At 38.9% G+C, this 19,353-nt stretch overlaps 2 protein-coding genes across 3 annotated transcripts in view; one reads left to right on the top strand and one right to left on the bottom strand.

The window, feature by feature from the left end:
- ARHGAP6 (Rho GTPase activating protein 6) overlaps nt 1–19,353 on the bottom strand; it is a 544,919-nt gene that overhangs the window by 190,429 nt on the left and 335,137 nt on the right. The window lies entirely within an intron of this gene.
- Nucleotides 6,694–11,037, top strand: AMELX (amelogenin X-linked; the record flags this gene model as incomplete). Its single annotated transcript, XM_080653746.1, has 4 exons — nt 6,694–6,747; nt 8,665–8,712; nt 10,287–10,331; nt 10,597–11,037. The coding sequence occupies 4 exons, from the start codon at nt 6,694–6,696 to the stop codon at nt 11,035–11,037; spliced, it is 588 nt and encodes a 195-aa protein (XP_080509872.1).

Genomic DNA, 19,353 nt, shown 5'->3' on the forward strand with positions numbered 1-19,353 from the left:
TCTCTGGGGAAGGCACAATCACACACTCGGATTAATAATTCAAACACTGCTACCCTGAAACACACGGCTAGTAAAATAGTTCAGCTGGACTCCAATCCAGATCTTTTTTACTCAGAACCCAGCCTCTCAGTCAGTGGTTCTCAATAAGGACAATTGGGCGCCATAAGGACATTTGGTGCGGTCTGGAGGACACCTGGGGAAGTACTGCTGGTATCTAGCAGGTGGAGACCAAGGGTGGGGCTAAACATTCAAAAGTGCAGAGCACAGCAGCCCCAATTAATTTTTAATTATTTTTTATTTCATTTGTAAATTATTTTAAAAAATTAACCTACTTTGTCAAAGAGATTTTTCTAGCTACCAATGGGCTCCCAAGAAAGTAGAAGGCACAATATCTCATTTGGTAAAATGTTACAAGAAAATAAATAATATGCTAATATGATTTTTAAAATATTAAACTTATTTATTTTAACGAGTCTACATTTTTATTGACTTCCAAACCACCAGTTAATATTAATGGAATAAGGAAGTGTGTGCTGATAAACACAGATAAACATCACTTGATTCTTAAAAATGGTAAGACCCAGAATTCCAGAGTTCAGTGATATCAGCATAAAGAGCATACTGTACAATTTTCAGGCACATAATCACTTTGCTGATCATTTGGTAATCTCAGTGCCACAGCCTAACAGTATGCTCCAATGTTGTTTTTACTCACGGGGACTACTGATTTACGCTCATATTTTCTACATGTAAAAAGGGAAGTCAGTGTGTTGATCAGAATTAATGAGCGGTGGTTTATCTGAGTTCTGAAGAGAGTACAACTCCATTCCAGCAAAAACAAATAAAAACACACACAAAGAAACACAACAACCTAGAGAATATTTTCTTATAAGTAAATGTCAATAAAAGAAATGTTTAAAAGTTGACTTTGGCTTCCGTTATTTAAGAATATTCACTCTTGAAATTATACCTGAATATTGGACAACCCTGAACCTGCTTTAAGAGAAGATTCTAGAGTAGAGCCCCTATAGATAAGAAATGCTTCTGGAACTCTTCACACCTGATTTATCCAAAGATCACCCATATACACCTCGTCTACTGCTAAAAACCAGGAAGTTAATCAAAGGGTGAAACCCCAAAACAAAGTAAAAAATTCTCCCAGCAATCAAAAAATCAATACCACAAGACTGACATTTTTGAGCTTTTCTCACAAGTGAGCCTCCAGGGCCTACATTGCTTGGAGCATCCCTTTACTTGCAATTCACACATACTTCCAACAAGTTTGGGCACATAATTTTCCGGCACACTCTAGATTAAGCAGCAAATTAGAAGGGGAGAAGTTGCTACATAAGCAACACGGCCACTGCAAAATGTGATGAGCTGCAAGTCAAGAAAAATTATAACTACTGTAAAAATGGGCAAAATAACTTTTTAAAAAATTGTAAAGCAACATACACAAACATGTATAATTTGTTGTTTCTGAATGCCTATTATTTGTTTGAGTTCAGGCATCGTAGAAAGGGAAGACATTCAAGACATGCTTCCTCTCAGAGCTCAATACTGCTTCAGCCCTTGACCACCATGGGTTCTCTTTATTAAAATATCTGATTGGTTCAAAGTGAGGAGGTATAATGGCCGATTCTTGCTGCCTGGGATTCACCCATGCTTTCCTCATCTCTCTTGCTGCCTGGGATTCACCATCTCCAGCCACTAGCAGACCGGAACAGTGTGGTTCATGATTTATGCCCAAAAGGGTAAAAGGTTTCCCAGCCTCAGGTCCTTGCGCATGAACTGCATGTTTTGCAGCCCTGCTTGATCCTACAAGCCCTCAGGAGGGACTGAGAGTAGGTATTTCTGGGCCAAAAGATGACCCGAATATGATATTTTTGTAACCCTTTCTTGGGCCCTCATAGCAAGAATGGTAACCTATAATTGATAAGGGCATTTATTCACTCATAGTTTTGGATAAAAGCTTTTTAGAAAATAATAAATTCATGCATGTATTTTTCCCCTATAGCAGTGGTCGGCAAACTCATTAGTCAACAGAGCGGCAAACCACGGCTTGCGAGCCACAGTTTGCCGACCACTGCCCTATAGTAACACAAATGGTCTCAGGTTCATAGGTATTCAACAAATACATTTGGAACAAATGCTTAAGTGAATGAAGGCACATTTTAAGGTCATATTGTCAATTTATTCCAGAGATACTGTCATAGAAGAAAATATTTTATGTTTATGATCCATTTTTAAAACAGTGACTTTTTTAAAAGAAAAAAATGATGTCAAAGATTCAGAAAAACAAGAACACAGATATTTTGGAAATGTTATAGTCTCTATATAACAAAATAGTCAATCTAGTAAATTCTGTTTTCTTGTATAAAGTCACCTTATTCATAAATAAAATAATTGCTTATAGAAAGGTTTCTTTCAATTGAAATTTTGTGTTTTTTTCCCAAAACCATTGAACAACTTTTAAACTGCATATGTGGGACCTAAATTAGTAAAAGAGATTTCAAGCCGAGAGATCCATATTTTAATACCCTATAACAGGATATGCAGTAGGGGAAAAGAAATAGAACCAAATAATTTCTATTGTATTTGCCATCAAAGCCTGAACAATCGCGCACAATGAATTGGCAATAACTCATTATCTAGTGGACCAGAGCAATTAATGCCACAATAAGGGATCCTTGTTGACCTTTGTGGCAACAAGGTCACTCTCATTCTTGAAAGATGAGACAAAGTAATGAGACAAATTTTGTAAAATTACAAGCACACTCATTCTTGAAGGATGAGACAAAATAATGAGATCAATTTTGTAAAACTACAAGACATTCTCATGCTTGAAAGATGACACAAAGTAGTGAGGTAAATTTTGTAAAACTACAAGACCACTAGTAGCTCACCAAGGACTGAATTGGTAGAAATTAACCATCATTTTGTAGAAAAAATATGTGCTTAATCTTTTTCAGGCATTCTGATATATTTAATTAAATAAAATGGGGAAAAAGATTGAAGAAGAATTTAATGTGACCTGCATTTTCCTTCCTCTCCCTCCTGTTCTCCTTCAGCACCTTGCTGCTCACTGCCCCCCTCTCCCGTTTACTCCCCTTCTGAGTAACCTGATGCCAATTCTCCTCAAATCCATTTTGCAGCTTCCTTCTTAACTTTAATATATAATTTACCAACAAATATATTCATATATAAATGCAAACCCTGGACACAATTGGCTTTTAAAACCCTATTCGATGTTCACTTTCATTTATACATTTTGCCTCTTATAACCTTCTCTAAGTCTACCTTCCTTCATGAGGGTTATTCACTTCCCACGAATTCATTCCCAAAGACCATCCTAGAATCTTATTTATCGGCATTTTAAAAACATTTACTGTACCCCAAGTGATACTGCTGGGGAGGGTGATTACTTTCCATTTCTCCCAGAGATGTCTCTCATTTTGTCTTCACACTAATCCTCTTAGGTAGGTTCTGTAATTATCTTCATGTTACTAATGAGGAAACTGATCTCAGATAGGCTCAGTATATTGTTAAAGGTCCCTCAACCCTTGGTGAAGATGGGGTCAGGATCTATGTAAGTCTAAACTGTAGTTCTTAATAAGATACATTGTCTGTCATGGATAATTTCTCCTTGAGTTTAATTCAACCAATGTGGAGCACCTATATAAAAACATGTGTACATGTACAAACTATAAATATTACATAAGTAGTCAAAGAAATCTGGCTATCCTCACAAAATTATCTGGGTATATAATCAGTATTTCTTTCACTGATCTACTATTGATAGACAACTCATGAGCTGCCTCTTATCATTAGTTATAAATTTGGTTTTTAATTGATCCAATTCTAGGATAAAAGAGAAAATCCATATGCTTTACTAAAGTATGGATGTGCTTTACTAAAAGACATGAATTTTTAAATATTTTTATTGAGTTCAGAGAGGAAGGGCAAAGGAGAGAGAGAGAGAGAGAGAGAGAGAGAGAGAGAGAGAGAGAGAGAAACATCAGTGATGAGAGAGAATCATGGATCGGCTGCCTCCTGCATGCCCCACACTGGGGATTGAGCCCGCAACCTGGGCATGTGCCCTGACCAGGAATCGTGACCTGCTGGTTCATAGGTCGATGCTCAACCACTGAGCCATGCTGGCCGGGCAAAGGACATGGATTGAGGCAGAAGGATGTGGGCAAAGAAGGGCCAGCATACTGAGAAAGACTGAGTTACGATGTGGGATGAGGGAGCCCAGGTTCTGTTCCATCTGATACATGTTTGTTTGCAAGGATCCAAATACATTTTTAAGTGTGAGATCTGGTGATACATTTCTTGCCTTGCCTTTTAGATCATCAGTAAATGTTTTGCTACTGTGATAACCTCAAGGTCATGGTTGCTTGGATGGCAGATGGGTTGCAGGATGGGGCCAAGGAGAAGAGACTTCATCCCCTCTTTTGGTGGCCACCAGAATGGTGTTAAAGGAGTGGCCACAAGCAACAGAGAAAACACTTTCAATGAGAATAGAAAATAGAACAGTAGTGATCCCTAAATTATAATCCCTGAGAGAAATATTGGGGAGAGTTTTGGGGTTTACCAGAATGGGGGCTTGAATCAATTTATCTTGATCAGAAAAGAATGGGGAACTCTAGGAGATATCTTGATTACACCATAAAAACTCAACCATCCAACACTTTTTTGGGGGTAAAGAACAATGTTATGTTTGCTAGAACAGGGAACAGATAATGACATAGTTGCTTCTTGAAAGTAAATCTGAATATATCAGCATGTGCAGTCAACTTACTTGCTGACTTAAAAACAGTATGATGAAATTTTTTGCCTGTAAACCTATTATTGTCCATAATGAAAGACTCTATATGCTCTAATCACAACATACAACCTTATGTTTGATCATAGCTTCTAAAAATTCATGATACAGGGATTTTTCGTTATACTCAACACATTTTTCTTTCAGAAACCTGATTGGTTGTTCTAGATGCTGTGAATGATATAAATTGAGCTCTCAGTTGGAAGAAATCTATAGGATCAAGCATCCCTGAGTTTCAGACAGAAACCTACTCTGAATACAAATACTCAAAGGTATGTGAATTTCATTCATCATTTGGTATTATTTCTATTGTGATTATTTCTTTTTCTACATTTCATGTCCAAAAGCTACGATGTATTATGCATTTCTATTACTTTATGCTGTTAACATTCAGTTACTTCTTCAGTTGGACCATAATTGAGACTCTGATTATTAAATGAAGTATGTTACTTCATAATGCAGCAAAGTATCTATATTTCTTTAAATTTTAGTTCCAAAATCTTAATGTACTTTTTGGGGCCTAATTTCAAAGCAAAATACTTACTTTAATTACTTTTCAGGTAAGATAAAAATAATTTCCACACTCTGCAATCCACTACTTTAAAAAACATTTTACTTAATGACATCAAATAGAATCATCAACTAAAAGATTTTTCTCATTAACTCAAACTTTTAAAAACAGATTTAGGAGCTAGAAAATGTCAGTGTACTTTCCATAGCCAGCATTCTGACACATGGTATTCACTTCCTATGCAAAATGTAAGGTCTTTCTTCTGAAAGTTTTAAAGTTAGCCAATCATTTACACCACAAAGCCAACGTGCATGTTTTAGGGTAGCCCAGTGGTCGGCAAACTCATTCGTCAACAGAGCCACATATCAACAGGACAACGACTGAAATTTCTTTGGAGAGCCACATTTTTTAAACTTAAACTTCTTCTAACACCACTTCTTCAAAATAGACTCACCCAGGCCGTGGTATTTTGTGGAAGAGCCACACTCCAGGGGCCAAAGAGCCGCCTGTGGCTCGCGAGCCGCAGTTTGCCGACGACTGGGGTAGCCTGTTGTGCTTCATGTCTCAAGGGCTTTATTTGTGGAATAAGTACAGTGCAGTGTCCAACAAAAGGGAGACGTCATTGATTAAATATGGAATCTTTTAAGTAGATGGCATTCAAAATTCATGGAGTAATCTAATCACAGAACATGAGTGCCATCCTCTGCCTTCCCCTTAACCACATCCTTTGCTACACACCTGGACTTCAGAGATGTTACCTGAGGGTCTTGCCTGAAGTTCTACTGGTGGTAACACCTGTAGCTAAATTCCACTCCTTCCTTACTCTGTTGGCAAATTACTTAATGTCTTTTCTCAATGATTAAGTTTTGTTTTTAACAGCAGCAATGCTCAGGCAAACTGAACCAAAAAAACCCCACCAAATTTCTCCACCTCCTGGTTCTAAAAGTATCAGATACTGTGTATCTTGATGCTCTCCTCAATTTTAGAGTCAACTCAATTCTTTTAATCATTCATTATAAGCCCCACACTTAGCTTATGTGACTCTAAAGCTTATGGGTGTAGGGAAATGGCATGCAAAATGCTGCAATGATAGATTATCCATGTCCTTTCAACTTGTTCAGCTCTCAGCCTAAAGGAAAAGCATCTTTCTCACTGTTGGGACTCCACAAACAACAAAATGGGCTGAGACCTGGAAATCATACATGAAGGAAGTCACCTCAAAAAGAGTGGTCCCATCCTTCCCACTAACAACAGATTAATATGGATTATGTGGGTTTTATGGAGCTTTAATTATGTCCATATTTGAGAAGAGATAAAAAGAGTGTGTGTTGACATGTTTCAGGACCATCAAGAAATGGGGACCTGGATTTTGTTTGCCTGCCTCTTGGGAGCAGCCTTTGCTATGCCCGTGAGTAAAACCACCCCATGCGGACGTCAATGTCCAATTGCACAGGCTTGGAAAGAAAACCGCCCCATAGCTGGTAAACTCTGGGGTTTAGAACAGCATTAAGATAAGATGTCCGCAAAGAGTTTTGTGTTTAAAAAATACTTTGAAGAACTTGTTTTTTAAAAAAAATAGATTCTCAGATGCCTCCACCAAAGATTCTGATTTAGTACAGCTGGGGTTGGGCCCAGGACTCTGCACTTGAATAAGCACCCAGGAGATTCTGATGAAACAATAAGCTTGTAAATATCATTGCCCATCTCTAGATGGAGGAAACTTTTGGAAGGGACCCTTGAAAGGCCTCCAGAGAAAGTGCTGAAGTCAGCCTTAGGCAAATTGAAAAATGCCAGTTTTCTCTAAAACCTAATTTCTCGCAAGTGTCCAAATCTCTTTCTGCTCTCCCAACCCCAGTGCTGTATCCTTCAGAGGGTACAGTTTCTGTGACAGGAACTCCCTTCTTGAACCATCTTCCTCTTCTCAGAGGCCTCATCCCTTTGGGTGCTCCTGCTAAGCACATGACTTCTGGCTGGAATCCTACCGACACCCACTACATATGGATATATTTTACACTCAAAGGTATCAAGGCCCAGGAAGTTGGACCTATTCTCCCTGGACATGGGTACAAAAGCTCAGAGAGCTTAAATCACATGAAGGCACAGTAGGATCCATCTGCTTCTCAGTGGCAGAGAGAGCAGTTGATACAACCAGAAGCCAGCAAAGCTTGCATATCTGCCTCCTCTCTTCCTCTCTCACCCTCAAGACCAAGATTCTACACTCTGCATCCTACGTTGTGACAATTCCTAGTCCCCCTAGGAGCCTCTGCATTACAAATTCAGCCCCCTTTCCCCTCCTCAACTCAACACCCCTACTATCTGAGGGCTTACATCAAGAAGGTATAGAAAAAGCAGTTATATGACTAAAAAAATTAACACTCAGATGAGAGCAAATTAACCCTCTTATGAAATATGAGCATTTTAAAAGAATAGAGCCTTAGATAGCTTGATGTCTGAGGAAGATGTTCCACACGATGCTCTCTCCACTCCTTCTCAACCATCCCATGGCCAACCAAACTTCGGAATGCAGGCATTAGTCACTTGTCCCGCACTTTGCACAGGACAAATAGTCCTGGTTTAGATAATTATTCCGGTTGTTTTTATTTTCAACTTTTAAATGTTTCTGCTACAAAAACATTGATAGAATAATAACAAAAATAGGCTTAAACTTCATCAGTCAGCCCTTTCTTTTCCCATGGGGATTTATGTTTCCACTTCCCTGCACCCATCTTGTCCTCATATTCATCAGTAATTCACTTGTTTGTTTTGGTGTTGTTGTGTTATTTGCTTTGCACGTGAATTATGAGGAATCTCTTTGATACTTATGCACTCCCCCCTCCCCCACCCCGCAACCCCCTGCTCCTGATCTGTGAGGGAAGGTTTGTGAGATGATTCTCTCTTTGGTATTTCATATTGTGTCAGAGAAACGTGTCTCTTCCCAACATGGAGTGAGTTTCAAGAAGTAAGATGGTGGGTGGGATAGAGTAGGATTGATTGACAGCATGGATGGCGGGTGTCCAAAGTCACTGGAGGACAAATGTGTGCTGGTTCCTGCTTCTAGGTCTCCCACCACAAGACTGCAACTGTGGGGAAAGTCTTCTAGTTGTTCTGGGCCTCTTTCTACTAAGAGGACTCCTCTCCTACACAGCATACATGTTCAATGAAAAGCAGACCTCAAATATATTCTGCATTATGTAGATTTTTTTAAGTAGCTTCAGTCTCTCTTAATGTGAACAATTGCATATTGACTTAATCTCTTCCTCTCTCTCTTCCTCTTCTCTCCCTCTCCCTCTTTCATCTTCTTCTCCTTCTCCCCTCCCTATAAAAGCTACCACCTCATCCTGGGCACCCTGGTTATATCAACTTCAGCTATGAGGTAATTTTTCTCTTTACTAATTTTGACCATTGTTTGCGTTAACAATGTCCTGGGATCTGTAAAGACAGAGTGTGTTGATTCTTCATTCAAGATGTTTCTCAGTCCCTCTTTTTTAGTTCCCCCTACTGCTTCCTGGTTTAAGCTCTGGTGAGTTGCTTCAAGCCTGCATTGCCCCAGCATGCTCCTGCCTGGCCTCTCTGCCTCAGTCTCTCCTGCTTATATGGCATAAAAGTATTCACCATGAGCTGTCACTCTGGGGGACCGCATGGTAGGACAGAAAATAAACTCTGGCTGAGCGGGTTTATTCTATCCTAACCCCTAAAATGTGGGGAATCAGGTAAGATGTTAAGATCCTTTCCAGCTAGAAAACTCCTGATTCTAAGATGTTCATACCCTATGTGTATCCCTCACTTGTATTTACTGAAAGATTAGTGACCACGTAGTCTATGAGACATTCTTCAGAGCAATAAAAAGCTTGAGATTTCTGAAAATTGGGTTAGAGGCTCTCCTCAACCCCATACTAACCATGTGACCTTGGGCAAGTCATTTTCATTCTCTGGAATTCTGGTTTCCTCATTTGTAGAAGGAAAACAATTTATAGTATCCACACTTCAAATTACTGTTTGGGGAGCAAAATAGTCCAGCAACATAAAAGGTCCTCTGTCAAGTAAGTTGAGCAAGATTAATAATTGTTTGTTGTACTGATATCAAATGCTGTAGAACTATATTAAGGAGTCCTTGCACCTGAGGTTACCTAGATATATACTGTTTAGGAAAGGAATGAAACTCTTCCTTCTTTCATAGGTTTAGATGACAGTCTATGAGTCTATTTATTCATACAAGCTGAGGAAAAATGTGAATAAGAATTTCAGGCAAGATTTTCTGTTAAACCTTAAAAGGTTGACATATATGACCAGAAAACCTGTGTTTATAGAATGAGGAACATGGTTTCTGCCTCCTTTATTTTTTCATTGTGACATCAAATCAAAAAATGGTTAATGTTGTGTCACATTAATTTTTCTGGTTTGTTTTGCTCTTGCAAAGAAGAGCAGAAGCTCAGGAATTAAACAGAATTGCTACATTTGTAACCTCAGCCAAGCTCATGAACCTCTTTAACTCTCCATGACCTTGTAAGAGTGAGGGTGATGCCAGGTCGGCATGGCTCAGTGGTTGAGCATCGACCTATGAACCAGGAGGTCAGGGTTCAATTCCAGGTCAGGGCACATGCCCGGGTTGTGGGCTTGATCCCCAGTGTTTGGTATGCAGGAGGCAGCCGATCCATGATTCTCATCATTGATGTTTCTATCTCTCTCCCTCACCCTTCCTCTCTAAAATCAATTAAAAATATATATTTTTAAAAGAGTGATGGTGATGATACTTGCCTCAGAGTATGTGAGAAAACATGGAAAATGTGTGTGATGGATATAGCATAGTACCTAACACAGAAATGTTTATTCTTTCTTCCATAGAACTCATATTTTTAGGTTATCAATATTGACAGGACTGCCTTTTTGAATGTATATTTCATGTAACTATATTAAAACAAATATATTTTAATGTTTCTTTCTCTTAAGGTGCTCACCCCTCTGAAGTGGTACCAGAACATGATAAGGCAGCCGGTATGTAGATATTTTGTTCTTTATTCTCTTAAACCATGAAGTGTGCATTTCAATTCCCTGTTAAGTGAAATACCATATCTATGCCACATCTGACACTAACAGGAAGTCTAGTTTGTAAAGGTCCTATCTGTGGACACAGTTAGAAATTCTTGCACAGGAGGAATGAATAAGTATTCAGATTGTCATAAGGACAAAGAAAACATTGCTATTCTCCAGCTGGAAGCCAATGAGCCAATGGTAAACCTGCCTCTTTGTTTCTCACCAGTACACTTCCTATGGTTACGAACCCATGGGTGGATGGCTGCACCACCAAATCATTCCCGTGCTGTCCCAGCAGAACCCCCCGAATCACGCCCTACAGCCTCATCACCACATCCCCGTGGTGCCAGCTCAGCAGCCCGTGGTCCCCCAGCAACCAATGATGCCAGTTCCTGGCCAACACTCCATGACTCCAACCCAACACCACCAGCCAAACCTCCTTCCGCCCGCCCAGCAGCCCTTCCAGCCCCAGCCCGTCCAGCCGCAGCCTCACCAGCCCATCCAGCCCCAGCCACCCGTGCACCCCATCCAGCCCCTGCCGCCACAGCCACCTCTGCCTCCGATGTTCCCCATGCAGCCCCTGCCCCCCATGCTTCCTGACCTGCCTCTGGAAGCTTGGCCAGCAACAGACAAGACCAAGCGGGAAGAAGTGGTGAGTATATCCTGAAGCCACTGCAACACCCATGAAAATGATAAAGCAAAGTTGGGCCCCAGAGTTCTAAGTTCTCAAACAATCCAGCTTCTTCACTTTCAGTAGCTATAGGTCATTGACTCTATTAGTATAAGCATGTGCTGTAATTTTATATGATCAACAGGTTTATCTACATGGCTTAGTAATGAAGACCATAGCCTTTATGGTGGGTTTAAATGCTTTAATTCCTACCAGAATATATATTACTGAAACCTGTTAACTTTACGAACAATAATATAAAACAATATCTGTTCTCCTTATCTTTTAAGTGTTAGACTAGCAAGAGTAGGCTAGAAGTGCACTGAAGATTTTTTGAAAGGAGGGGATGCAAATATTTGAACAGGTAGGTGGGAAATCTCTTTGAAGACCTACAGAAGATGACCTGTTTAAAGTAGCTTTTAATGGAACTTGGAGGAAGCTAAACCAGACAGACTGTCAGGTTCCTTTTTGGTGAGGAGCCACGATACCTGGGTTCCAATTCTGGCTTTGCTCCCAAAGAGGAGATGGTATTAAACAAGTTACTTCAAATTTATGGGTGTTTTTCCTTCTTCAAAATGAAAGAAAATAACTAAATCAGATAATTTTCAAGCCTCTGTCCAGGAACAAATACCATAGTTTCCCAGTAAAAATTATAATATATGCCATATGTGGCTTCACAATGATGGAGAATAAGGGGCAGAATTTTTGACTTGATTGTATCACAAATACTCTGGTGCCTATACTTGATTATTCTAGTCTAAGGTACATGTTCCTTCTTTGTATAGAAAATACATTTATCTATCTCTTTGTTAATAACTAAGGCCATGAACTTCATAATGTGTTCAAACCCTGCCAGAGGTGACTTCGAATAGGGAGCTTAAACTTCTTAAAACTCCTGTGTGAAAATAGAGTATAAATATTGATAGCTTCGTAGAATTGTTTTATGGAAAGTAAAGTGATGAGATCAGATCCTGGCATACAGGAAGTGCTTAATAAAGATAGCAATTGTTATTTTATAATTAAATAATAGTTTTAAGTATCCTGAAGGCAGGAGCCTCCATCCTGGATACCTCATTTCTAATGTCAAGGAGATAACAAAGAAATGTTGAAAATTATAGAGACAAACTTAAATGGTTGTACATTGTTTTGGCAAACTGAAGCCCTACGTTTGTAAATGATACTAAGAATATTTGTAAATTATTTTAATTGTTCCTTTTGCTATTTTTTTTCAGGATTAAAAGATCAGAAAAAGAGAAGATAACTGAAGGAAATTCTTCAGTTACTTTTAGAATGACAATGATTTGTGCTTAGCATCACTTTCCTTAGCAAATTCTATAACTAAAATGAGTGTCGTTAGCAAACAATAAAAATGTTTTAAAAATAATTCATGTCTTTGTGTTGAATTCAATTTAAAATTTCACATCACTTGTGAGAACAATTTAGTATGGCTATTTTAAAAAAATATTTTTATTGATTTCAGAGATGAAGGGAAAGGGAAAGAGAGAGAAACATCAATGATCAGAGAAAATCATTGATCGGCTGCCTCCTGCATGACCCTACTGGGGATCGAGCCCACAACCCAGGCATGTGCCCTTAACCAGAATTGAACCCAGGACCCTTCAGTCCTCAGACTGGCACTCTATCCACTGAGCCAAACCAGCTAGGGCAATAATGGCTATTCTTGAATAAGATAGGATCTTCTCATTTATAACTATAAAATGACCATTTTTAGGCAAATGAGTACTATATTTCCTTTTAGAAAAACTTTAAAATATACTATCTCAAATCTTTTTAAAAACAGGAGTTTATATCCTATATAATAAAAGGGTAATATGAAAATTGACCCTAAAGGCGGAATGACCAGAACAACCACTGGACCAGTCACTATGAGGCGCACTGACCACCTCTTGGTCCCTTTCCCTGGCCGGCAGTCTCCGATCGCCTGATGGTGAACGGGGAACTGGGGGTGTGTGGCAGAGGATGTGGGCGGTGCCAGGCTAAGGCCCCGCCCCACCAGTTGCCCCACACACAGAGGGTGACCCGTGGTGGGGGCGGGGCCGGTGAGCGGGTGGGAACAAACGACCTCTCAGTCCCTTCCCTTGGCCATCAGGCACCAATCACCCAATGGCGAAAGGGGAACCAGGGGTGGGTGGCGGGGCCAGCTGTGGGCAGCTGGGGAAGATGGCCCTGATCACAGGCCAGGCCTATGGACCATACCCGTGCATGAATTTCGTGTGCTAGGCCTCTAGTATTAGTTATAATAGTTGATAAAGTGAAAAATGATAAACATGTACTATCACTGAACGTGGACCAAATGAAAGGAAGTTTATATGAAGAATTCTTTACATTGAAAAAGATAAACTCTTGAGTAATGCTTATATTACAAAACTTAGAATACTGGCTTTATAACTCACACCACATTAATAAATGAAATCTGGTCTTTATAACTCACACCACATTAATAAATGAAATCTGGTCTTTTTATCTCATTTTACTGTAAAATATTTTTAAAATGAAATTATGTGATAGGGATAATAATGTGCTGAATTTTAAATCAGTGAGGTAATTAATTTTTCTAAGAAAATTTTTATTGAATGGAGCTTCAAACAATCACAGTAATTTTATATATTTAACTATAGGCCCAGTGCATGAAATTTGTGCACAGAGGGAGGGGGTTCCCTCAGCCCAGCCTGCACCCTCTCCAATCTGGGACCCCTTGGGGGACATCCCTCTCACAATCCTGGACCACTGGCTCCTAATCACTCACCTGCCTGCCTGCCTGGTCACCCCTAACTGCCCCCCCGCTGCTGGCCAGGTCACCCCCATCAGCCCCCTCCCTGCTGGCCTGGTTGCCCCACGCAGCCTGCTTGTTTAGTCGTTTGGTCATCCCTCACTAAACCTCCTGCCGGCCTGGTCGTAGGCAGCCATCTTGTGATGGTGTGAGGGTTAATTTGCATATTACCTCTTTATTATATAGGATTTCTTTCACTTCCTAATCTTTATGATGATAAATTCTGCTGTATAGTCTTCAATAGGTTAACAGATTTATAAAATGGACTCAATACAAGATTGCTTTCTTACTCATATTTATATTTGAATCCTTTTTTCCTCCTACACCCACACAAAACTGTAAACACTTTTTGCAGGGCTTGTATTACACAGCACCCACAGTAACTTTGTTCCAGTACTTTTATGATTAAGGCCTCTTCATCATTTTCTGTAATGAAGAAAAGTACCTTTACTGGGAGGGTGTCAATATTCAAACAAATAACTTGATTTTAAGGAATTTAGATTCAATTTAAAAAGTAAGAACGCTTTTAATCAATTGGTATGGGGCAATTCTAATCAATTTAGTAAATATTTATTAATCACCCTCTAGAACAGTGGTTCTCAACCTTTCTAATGCCACGACCCTTTAATACAGTTCCTCATGTTGTGGTGACCCCCAACCATAAAATTATTTTTGTTGCTACTTCATAACTGTAATTTTGCTACTGTTAATGAATCGTAATATAAATATCTGTGTTTTCCGATGGTCTTAGGCTCTACAGCAGCAGGGTCACCTAAGACCATCGGAAAACACAGATATTTACATGACGATTCATAACAGTAGCCAAATTACAGTTATGAAGTAGCAACGAAAATAATTTTATGGTTGGGGGTCACCACAACATGAGGAACTGTATGAAAGGGTCGTGGCATTAGAAAGGTTGAGAATCACCGCTCTAGGACAAGACACTATTCCATGTCTTAGTGAATATAGTAAGTCCCCATCCTTAAGTAATCTAGAATATACCAAAGGAATAATATAAGCTCACAAATAATGAGAGAAAGCCTTACAGCAGTACAGTCAGAATGCACTGGTGAATAGCGCAGGCATCATTAGTGAGCTGTCCAACAGCTTTCCTCACCACTCATTCCCAGAATTAATCTGAGCCTCTGCCTCCCACAAGCTTGGGAGACATGAGCCTCCTCCCCTGTCCCAGGGAATAAATGTTCACTCCTCCATGTCAATTATGGCATCCATTACCATAACATACCATATCTACACCAAATATGGCATCTATTCCCCTTGCCAGTGATTGATTTAAGGATAGTTGTGGTGGAACCTGAACACTGAATGAAGCCAAAAAGGAAGTCTGCTAGGAGGAGCTTCTGGAAAAAAAGATTACCCTTTCATTACACACACACACACACACACACACACACACACACACACACACATACACACACACACACACACACACACACGGAAAAAGTGTTGTTCTGTCTTTGGCTCTATATCTTTGAGGATGTGATGCCTGGAACTATGTCTGCCATTTTGTGACAAGGAGAGGCAAGTAGAAAGATGGAAAGTCCCTAGGTCCTTGGTGGCATCATTGTGTCCCTAAATTAACGAACTCTGGAACCACCTACCTCTAGGCGGATGACATACTCTATTTCTATGCTAGTGTTTTTCAATCATGGGTCATAACTGATTAGTGGGTCATGACATCACATCAGCCACCCCCCCCCATCATTTATGTCATTATAGCAAATTGTCTCTTCCAACGATGCAACGCTTACATGGCCAGGACTAAGGAGAATTACTTGAATGTCATCAAAAGTCAATGACTTTCCTGAAAAAAATCTGATAAATGGAGATAACATTTATAATTTATATTTATATTTATCCTACCATATTCTTCAAACTATATGCCCCCTACATACTTTGTCTTCCACAGCTGATGAAAATATTATCATTATATTTATTCCCACCGAGAAAAACTTTAAAGGTGTAAGTGATGATGTTACTTGGAGACTGTGTGTGACACTGGAAAGAACACAAACTTTGGAGTCAGACTGGATGGCTTTCAGTTTTTCTGATGGAAGAGGATTCTCTCTATGGGAAAGTATTTGAGAAAATAATTCTCTCTTTATAATAATTCAAACTATATGTGTGTGTGTATACACATATTCAAGTCACATTTTGATTTACAGGAACAAAGTCAGGCTTTGGACTCCAAAGACTAGCCGCTATAAAATGAGATGTACTGCACAAGATAATTTTAACAAGAAACTGAAATCTGTGTATTAAATGTCCAAACATGTGCTTTAATATCATCATTCTCATGGTGGTCTTTTACAATCACATTGTTCTACCACATTAAACGATGTATGTTCATCACAACATAGCATCTCTTTGATGGTCCAGAGTGAGACTTACAAACATCCATCAGTGAGGTGTGTTGCCTTGGGAATGCAAAGGTAATAAGGCTTGTATGCTTCTTTTACATTGCCCCGTATTACTCTCTTTCTACCTATTCCATTCTGCTCTTGGCTATCACTTCTTCTTACCATTTTTTGGTTAATGTGTATTGACATCTTGTAATATGTAGCTTATTTCCTATGCATATCCTCTCTAACAAAATAAAGGTCACTGGCCTGGGGAATTGTTATTCTGGAAGGTCCACAGTCACTCTGAGACTATTTTATTTCTTGATTCCACAACTGTGGCAGATGGCCACAACTGACAAAATTCTGACATGCAGATGTAACCACATACGTAACAGAGCTGATGTAAGTTGAATAAAACTGAATGATTCCAATTCATTAAGACTCAGGCTCAGTGAATCAAATATAGAAAAAAATGCCAGATACTAATGACCAAGACTCAAAGTCCAGGCTGAACTAAATAGCAATACTGATCATAAATGCATTTATAAGCCTAAACTTAAATCTAAAGAATTGTTAAATTAATAACAAAGCAAAAATAGATTATTTACAAAGCTGTGCTATGTCTTTTAAATTAAGTTAAAGAGACAGATGAAGTTAAGTAAATCACCTCAAGGAAAATCTCATCTCATTAAAACCACTCCCATGTCACTAATAAATTTGAAATCTCTATACTCATTCACTCTTTGTTGGTGAGGGCTGCCAGATGCATAATTTTTCCAAGAGGGCAAATACATGTCTAGGAATTACCCTAAGAGAGTCATTGAAATGCAAGGAAAGATATGTGCAAAGATGTTGATCACAGCATTATCTCTATTGGTGAGAAATTAGATCTCACTTAAATTTTACTATATCTATCTGAAGGATTACTGAAATCAAAAGTATGCTTTCGAAGAAAATTTATTAGTAGAGGAAATGTGACAAACTAAAATTTAAGACCAAAACTGTGTATCATTTGTGACTATTACACATGACCATAACATGTAAATAATTGATACACACACACAAATGTGTATAGAAAAAAACTAGGACAGAGATGCACTGTTTGTATGAAGATCCAATTTTCCCACAATAAACATAAATTACTTCAAAAATCAAAAACAAATGTAATTTTTAAAAGTTCGTTCTCCCTTCTTCTGCTTCAGCCCAGACATACCTCCTTCCTTCAGTTCCCTTTGATGTGAGTTTTGGATCTTGGTGGGTCCCCTTCAGATAAAGTCCAAGTAGAAATCAGTTTATATGTACTTGCCTTTTCAGAGAAATATTTTGACCAAAGAAGGGTGAGGGAAAAGGAGCAATTGGCTTTAGCAGCAACAAAAACAAATACAAACAACAAAGAAGAGATGAGAGTTATAAAGTGAAGAAGAATTCAAAGCAACACAAATACAACAAAATAAAGAAATGACTATGGAGGCAGCTCCTGCTGAAATTCTGTCAAAGGTTAACTGGGTTCAAAGAGCAGGCAGGTCAAAGCTAAAATACAATGACTAAGCTCTAAACCCTTAAAGCCCTCAGGGCGTATGGTGACTTTTCACATTAAATAAGTTCTCTTTTGATTCAAATAATGCCTGAACTTCTGGCTGACTTAAAACTCATCAATTGCGTAATTTTATTTTGGGGCTGCAACTGGCTATAATGTAATTTTTTCTCTCCTATGCTTAATCACATCAGGTCTGAATCATCCGAAGAGTTCAACCTCAGTCAATAACAATCAATTAAGCAGAAAATGCTCACAATTCACTTATTAAAAAGGTCAAAGGAAAATAAAATCTAACAAGCTAATTTCCAGGCGGTATTTTCATAACCACCTATCTTGATACATGCACTGAGGATGGAGGTTCAAAGGATTACTTAAAAGTAATCTGCACTCAGTCAGACACATGAATAGTCACCAGATTTTCCAAATCAAAATTCAGATATGTAGGGGGATAATACAATGGAGACATATGCTTAACTGGTAATTATACTCTATTTGCGCTCCTAATATATATCCCCATGTGGTTATTCAAAATTAAAAGAAAATGAAATAAAATTTAAAATTCACTTCCTCAGTCACACTAAGCATAGTTTAAGTGCTCAAAGGCCCCAGGGGGCTAGCGGCTGCCATGCTGGAGAGCATAGATTCAGAATAGTTCCACCACCAGATGCATTAGACAGCGTGCTCTCTGCACGGCTTCCTGAGCTGGAGGAACGATTTCTACTAATTCAAACATAAACAAAAGATGAAACAAAACCAGAGTTGCTGGTTAAAACCAGACATCTCAAGTAAACCTAACAAGTCATCCCCCATGCATTCCAGGAATCAAGATCCTGCACGGGAATTTTCTACAAAGTGTAGAAGTGCCCTTCTCTTCTCCAGGTTGAATCATACACACCAACGTGATTTTCACTCTAGTTTTCATTTCAAACAGACGAGTCCAGAGTTCCACTAAATTAATTGGTTCTGTTTGCGAGAGAAACTATTTCAGTTCCAAAGGAATGGCCACGTATTTTCAGACAGCCACACTGGAGGTAGAAGACTGGGGTGGCCCTTGACCTAGGGCTTTATTGGGAATAAGCCAAAATCTAAGCTTGACAGAAAGATTAAAGTAAGAAAAAGACACATGAACTTTTATCCATCCCTGAGGGTAGTTGACTGCCTGTAAACATCAGAAAATATTTACGTTCTTTTATATTTTGTGGTTCAAACCAACAGCACAACATAGAACAAATGGGTGCGTGCAACTTGAAATTTTAAATAAAACTTCTCTCCATTCTAATCATTCAGAAACTATATATCATATCAGTTATCACCACCAAGGCACATTACACTTTTCCCAATATCAAAATTCTATCAAGAGAAAAAGGTCAAGTTCCTCATTTTCTTCACAATGCACTGTTGACCACCTCTTTTCCCAACTCCACACAAAATGAAAACATTGACTTTTCCTCTAAAGTGGAAGGTTGCCCCTTAGTAGTAAACAAGTGCTGAAAACACCAAGATTGAGTTTAAGGCCAACACTTAAAAAGAATATAAAATAGTAAACTGTATTAATTTTTAAAAACACCAAACATATCTGTGAACAGCTTAGCATGGTAATCAGAGGAGAAAAATGATTT

This window comes from Plecotus auritus (genome assembly GCF_963455305.1).
Source record: "Plecotus auritus genome assembly, chromosome: X".
Taxonomy (NCBI): domain Eukaryota; kingdom Metazoa; phylum Chordata; class Mammalia; order Chiroptera; family Vespertilionidae; genus Plecotus; species Plecotus auritus.